Source organism: Pyrgilauda ruficollis, unplaced genomic scaffold, assembly GCF_017590135.1.
Source record: "Pyrgilauda ruficollis isolate IOZ18807 unplaced genomic scaffold, ASM1759013v1 scaffold1082, whole genome shotgun sequence".
In the NCBI taxonomy this organism is placed as follows: domain Eukaryota; kingdom Metazoa; phylum Chordata; class Aves; order Passeriformes; family Passeridae; genus Pyrgilauda; species Pyrgilauda ruficollis.
This window is the reverse complement of record NW_024509011.1, coordinates 1-6,845: the sequence shown is the minus strand read 5'-3', so window position 1 is coordinate 6,845 and position 6,845 is coordinate 1. Positions and strand designations below refer to the sequence as shown.

The following is a 6,845-nucleotide window of genomic DNA, read 5'->3' as shown; positions in this document are numbered from 1 at the left end:
TAATGGGATAATGGGATAATGGGATAATGGGATAATGGGATAATGGGATAATAGGATGGGATGGGGTAATGGGATAATGGGATAATGGGATAATAGGATGGGATGGGGTAATGGGATAATGGGATAATGGGATAATGAGATAGTGGGCTAATGAGATAATGGGTTGGGATAATGGGATAATGGGATGGGATAATGAGACAACAGGGTGGGATAGTGGGATAATGGGATGGGATAGTGGGATATTGGGGTGTCCCGGATCAGAATTCCCGTTTGTCCCGGGCAGGAGAAGGAGGCGGTGCTCAGCGCCCTGGCGGAGAAGGCGCGGCTGACGCAGGAGATCTTCAACCGCACGCCCGGCATCCACTGCAACCCCGTGCAGGGCGCCATGTACTCCTTCCCCCGCATCGACCTGCCGCCCCGCGCCGTGGCCGCCGCCAGGGTCCGGGAATAACGGGAATAACGGGAATAACGGGCCGGATCCACGCCGGGAACGGGCGGGATCCACAGTGGGAGATGTGGGGATGGATGGGATCCCAGCCGGGAGATGTTGGGATCCCAGCCAGGAGATGTTGGGATGAATAGGATCCTGACTGGGATGGGATCCCAACCTGGAGATGGGATGGGCGGGATCCAAACCAGGAAACTGGGGATGGATGGGATACCAACTGGGATGGACAGGATTCCAACTGGGAGATGCTGGGATGGATGGGATCCAAACTGGGATGGATGGGAACACAACTGGGAGATGCTGGGATGGCTAAGATTCCAATTGGGAGATGCTGGGATGGATGGGATCCAAACTGGGATGGATGGGATCACAACTGGGAGATGCAGAGATGGGCAGGATCCCCAAGAATGGACGGGATCCAAACCAGGATGGGTGGGATCTGCACTGGGAATGTGGGGATGGGCAGGATCCCAACTGGGATGGGTGTCACCCCAGCTGGGAGATGTTGGGATGGACGGGATCTAAACTGGGAATACGGGGATGGACGTGATCCAAACTGGGAATATGGGGATGGACAGGATCCAGACCAGGAGTTGTTGGGATGGACGGGATTCCAACCTGGGAGATGTTGAAATGGACGGAATCCCAACTGGGATGGACAGGATCCACGGATCCAGACCAGGAGTTGTTGGGATGGACGGGATTCCAACCTGGGAGATGTTGAAATGGATGGAATCCCAACTGGGATGGGTGGGATCCCAACCTGGGAGATGTTGGGATGGATGGGATCCAGACCTGGAGTTGTTGGGATGGATGGGATTCCAGCTGGGATGGACAGGATCCATCCTGGGATGGACAGAATCCCAACTGGGAGATGCTGGGATGGATGGGATCGATCCCAATCCATGTGGGACTCATGGGGATCAATCCCAATCCATGTGGGACTCATGGGGATCGATCCCAATCCACATGGGGAGTATGGGATGAGCCCTCGGCCCCCTGCTGGATCGGATCCCTGTTTTTCCGACCCCGGAATTCCATCCCGAATTCCCAGGAGAAGAAGCAGGCCCCGGACATGTTCTTCTGCATGAGGCTCCTGGAGGAAACCGGGATCTGCGTCGTCCCAGGAAGCGGCTTCGGACAGAAGGAAGGCACCTACCACTTTCGGTAGGATCCCACCCCAAATTCCCTGTGCCTGGGAGATCCCACCCCAAATTCCCTGTGCCTGGGAGATCCCACCCCAAATTCCCTGTGCCTGGGAGATCCCACCCCAAATTCCCTGTTCTGGGGAGATCCCACCCCAAATTCCTTGTTCCTGGAAGACGCCACCCAAATTCCCTGTTCTTGGGATCCCCCACCCCAAATTCCCTGTTCCCTATCCCAAATCCCCGAATCCCCCCATCCCAAATCCCCAAATTCCCCTGTCCCAAATCCCCCCATCCCAAAGTCCCTGTTCCCAAATCCCCAAATCCCAAAATCTACCACCCCAAATCCCCCATCCCAAATTCCCTGTTCCCCCATCCCAAAACCCCAAATCCCCCTGTCCCAAATCCCCTCATCCCAAAACCCCTGTTCCCACATCCCAAATCCCCAAACCCCAAATTCCCCCATCCTAAATTCCAAACCCCCAAATCCCAAATCCCCAAACCTCAAGTTCCAAATCCCCAATTCCCAAACCCCAAATCCCAAATCCCCAATCCCCAAATCCCAAACCCCCAAATCCCCAACTCCCAACTCCCCAAATCCCAAATCCCCAATCCCCAAATCCCAAACAACGCGGGAACGGGAATTTTTTTGGATTTGTTTTTTTCCTTTTTTTACCACCCGACGGAATTTTTGGGGTCGGGAATTTCGGGACTCCCCTCCCCGCCTTTTCCCAAATTTTAACTTTCCCGCCAGGATGACCATCCTGCCGCCCACGGAGAAGCTGAAGATCCTTCTGGAAAAGCTCAGCGACTTCTACACCAAGTTCGTCCAGGAATTCTCTTAACGAGGGTGGCCACGCCCCCTTTGCCACGCCCCCTTTGCCACGCCCCCTTTGCCACCCCCTGTCACCTCGTGTCACCGCGTGTCACCGCGTGTCACCGCGTGCCACCCCACAATTCCCACCAGGCCCTGGGTGGTCTCCAGGTGTCTCCGTGCCTTCATTTTTTTGGGAATTCCGGGGCGGGTCCCCAAATAAAGGAGAGTGGTGGCACCCGTGGGGGATCCGGGCGGGGTTTTTGCGGGATTTGGGGAATTTGGGGGGCGGGATTTCGGGTCGGGGGAATTCCTGCAGGTTCTTCTCGTGGGAATTCCAGCTCCTCCAAACTTTGGGAATTCCAGCTCCAACCAGTGGGAATTCCAGTTCCTCCACTCCGTGGGAATTCTGTCTTCTCCAAGCCTTGGGAATTCCAGCTTCTTCAATCCTTGGGAATTCCAGTTCCTCCGATTCCTGGGAATATCCGCTCCTCCATTCCTTGGGAATTCCAGTTCCTCCAATTCTTGGGAATTCCAGCTCCTCCAATTCTTGGGAATTCCAGGTCCAATCCTTGGGAATTCCAGCTCCTCCATTCCTTGGGAATTCTGTCTTCTCCAAGCCTTGGGAATTCCAGCTCCTCCAACCCTTGGGAATTCCAGCTCCTCCAACCCTTGGGAATTCCAGTTCCTCCAGTCCTTGGGAATTCCAGCTCCTCCAACCCTTGGGAATTCCAGCTCCAATCCTTGGGAATTCCAGTTCTTCCAGTCCTTGGGAATTCCAGCTCTAATCCTTGGGAATTCCAGTTCCTCCAGCCCTTGGGAATTCCAGCTCCTCCAACCCTTGAGAATTCCAGCTCCAATCCTTGGGAATTCCAGCTCCTCCAGTCCTTGGGAATTCCAGCTCCATTTCGTCCTGGAAAAGGGGATTTTGGATCTGGAAATGGGATTTTGGTCCTGGATTTTTTTCCCGGATCCCGGTCTGGGATCTCTCGGCTCCGTGTTCTGCCATGGAATTCCCGGGCAAGGTTTTTGGGGTTTTCCTGAATCCGGAAGCTCCGGAGCCTGTTCCCGACAAATCCCGAATTGGGATTGGGGTTCCCAGGGGATTTGGGATCAGGAGAATTCCCGCAGGAATTGGGCGTGGAAGCGGCGGAGGAGCAGCAGCGCCCACTGCAGCAGGGACGGCCTGGGGACAAACCCCAAATCCTGAAATCCCAAAGTCTCGAAATCCCCAAATCTTCAAATGCCAAAGTCCCAAAATCCCCAAATTATGAAATCCCAAATCCCAGCATCCCCAAATCCCAGCGTATCCTGACCTCCCAGCATCCCCAAATCCGAAATCCCCAAATCCTAAAGTTCCGAAATCCCCAAATTCCAAAGTCCCCAAATCCCCAAATCAAGTCCTCAAATCACGAGATTCCAAATCCCTAAATCCCCAAATTCTGAAATCCCAATTCCCAAAGTCTCGAAATCCCCAAATCCCCAAATCGCAGCGTCCCCAAATCCCAGAGTCCAGACATCCCCAAATTCTGAAATCCCAAATCCCCAAATCCCAAAGTCCCCAAATCAAGTCCTGAAATCCCCAAATGCCAAATCCCTAAATCCCCAGAGTCTCGAAATCCCCAAATCTCCAAATCCCAAAGTCCCCAAATCTCAAAGTCCTGAGATCCCAAAGTCCCAAAATCCCAAAGTCCCCAAATCCCCAAATTAAGTCTTGAAATCCACAAATCCCAAAGTCCCAAAATCCCCAAATCCCAGCGTGGCAGCATTCCAAAATCTCAGCGTCCCAATATCCACCAATCCCAAAATCCAAGACCCAAAATCCCATCATCCCAACAGCCCCAAATCCCAACAGCCCAAAATCCCAAAATTCCCGCACTCAACACCCCAAATCCCCAAATCCCAACACCCCAAAATCTCAAATCCCAAACCCCAACATCCCCAAATCCCAATGCCCAACATCCCAACATCCAAGATCCCAGCATTCCAAAATTCCGAAATCCCAACACACAACAGCCCCAAATCCCAAAATGCACAACCCAACATCCCAAGACCCGAAAATCCCAACATCCACACCCGAAATCCCGAAATCCCAACATTCCTAAATCCCAACATCCAACATCAGGGCGCGACTCCAACGCGACGAAATCCAAAAGTCCTGGAATCCCAATGTCCAACACCTGAAATCCCCAAATCCCAACATCCCGAAATCCCGACACCCCACAATCCCAAAATCCAACATGCCAAAATCCCAATGCCCAGCATCCCAAAATCCCAAGATCTCAAAATCCCCAAATCCAACACCCAACATCGCTAAATCCCAACACAACACAGCCCCAAATCCCAAAATCCCAAAATTCCAACATCCAAAGTCCCAAAAGAACACAACACAGCCCCAAATCCCAAAATCCCAAAATCCCAAGTCCCAAAACACAGCCATCCTAAAATTCCAACATCCCAAAATCTCAAAATCTCAAAATCCCAAAATCCAAGACCCAGCACCCAAAATCCCAAGATGCAACATCCCCAAATCCCAAAATCTTGATATCCAAGGCCCCAAATCCCAACACCCAATATCCCAAAATCCCAATATCCCAAAATCCTGGAAATCCAAAATCCCAACACCCCGAAATTCCAAAATCCCAACATCCCAAGATCTCAAAATCCGCAAATCCAGCACGCAACATCCCAAAATCCCAACACACAACAGCCCCAAATCCCAACACCCCAAATCCCAAAATCCTGAAATCCCAACACCCGAAAATTCCAAAATCCCAAAATCCTGAAATCCCAAAGCGCAACAGCCCAAAATCCTGAAATTCCAAAATCGAACAGCCCAAAATCCTGAAATCCCGAAATCCTGAAATCCCGACGTTCAACATCCTGAAATCCAAGACCCAAAATCCCACAACAGCCCCAAATCCCGAAATCCCCAAATCCCAACAACCCCAAAATCCCCAAATCCCCAAATCCCAACCCCACCCTCCCAATGTCCCCAATGTCCCCATGTCCTCCTGCTGTCCCCAATGTCCCCAGTGTCCCCATGGTGTCTCCAGGATGTCCCACCCCAGGGTGTCCCCATGTCCCCAAGATGTCCCCATGTCCTCCCGGTGTCCCCAATGTCCCCAGGGTGTCCCTATGGTGTCCCCATGGTGTCCCCATGTCCTCCCAGTGTCCCCAATGTACCCATGTCCCCATGGTGTCCCCAGGATGTCCCACCCCGGGGTGTCCCCGTGTCCCCAGGGTGTCCCCATGTCCTCCTGCTGTCCCCAATGTCCCCATGGTATCCCCAGGACGTCCCACCCCAGGGTGTCCCCGTGTCCCCAAGATGTCCCCATATCCTCCAGGTGTCCCCAATGTCCCCAGTGTCACCAGGGTGTCCCACCCCGGGGTGTCCCCGTGTCCCCAGGGTGTCCCCATGTCCCCAGGGTGTCCCCAGGGTGTCCCACCCCGGGGTGTCCCCAATGTCCCCAGCGTGCTCCATGTCCTCAGAGTTCCCGGTGTCCCCAGCATGTCCCCAAGATGTCCCCGTGCCCCCAAGATGTCCCCATGTCCTCCCAGCGTCCCCAGGATGTCCCCATGTCCCCAGGGTGTCCCCAGGGTGTCCCCAGGGTGTCCCCAGGGTGTCCCACCCCGGGGTGTCCCCAATGTCCCCAGCGTGCTCCATGTCCTCAGAGTTCCCGGTGTCCCCAGCATGTCCCCAAGATGTCCCCGTGCCCCCAAGATGTCCCCATGTCCTCCCAGCGTCCCCAGGATGTCCCCATGTCCCCAGGGTGTTCCATCACCCCCCCAGTGTCCCCTGTCGCGGGGTGGCTCCTGTCCCCAGTGTCCCATGTCCCCAGGATGTCCCCATCCCCCTGGGGTGTCCCCATGTCCCCAGGGTGTCCCCAGGGTGTCCCATCACCCCCCTCCAGTGTCCCGTGTCGCGGGGTGGCTCCTGTCCCCAGTGTCCCATGTCCCCAGTGTCCCCTGTCCCCAGTGTCCCATGTCCCCAGTGTCCCCTGTCCCCAGTGTCCCGTGTCCCCCCGGACTGTCCCTGTCCCCATCCCTGTCCCCATCGCTGTCCCCATCGCTGTCCCCACGGGGTGCTGGCAGCGCTGGGACCTGGCCCAAAGATCCCATGGATCCCCAGTGAAACCGCAGCGTTTCCTTTCCCTTCCCAAGACGGAATTTCCTTTCGGGAAGGGAACGGGAATCTCGGGACCCCGCACAGCACTCCGGCTCCGAGCGCTCTGGGAGGAGAGGGGATCGAATGAACCGGGCCCGAAAAAACCCCAAAACCCCGGAAATCGGGACATCGGTGACCGCGGGAAAACGGCACCAAAGGGGCGGAGCGGAGCTCGAAGTGCAGGAGGAGGCACGGCTGGAGGGGAGGGCGAGAGAGCCCTGGGCTGTCCCTGTCCCCCCTCTCTGTCCCCCCGTGTCCCCTCCTTGTCCC

General features: G+C 55.1%; 1 protein-coding gene across 1 annotated transcript in view; it reads left to right on the top strand.

Moving 5' to 3' along the window:
- The window catches only part of LOC121356391 (alanine aminotransferase 2-like), a 5,035-nt gene extending 2,390 nt beyond the window's left edge, over nucleotides 1-2,645 (top strand). Inside the window, exons 4-6 of the mRNA XM_041472705.1 lie at nucleotides 284-439; nucleotides 1,503-1,615; nucleotides 2,348-2,645. Coding sequence (XP_041328639.1) covers nucleotides 284-439; nucleotides 1,503-1,615; nucleotides 2,348-2,438 — 360 coding nt within the window. The 3' untranslated portion in view covers nucleotides 2,439-2,645. The remainder of the gene's footprint in view (nucleotides 1-283; nucleotides 440-1,502; nucleotides 1,616-2,347) is intronic.
- Nucleotides 2,646-6,845: the final 4,200 nt, after the last annotated feature.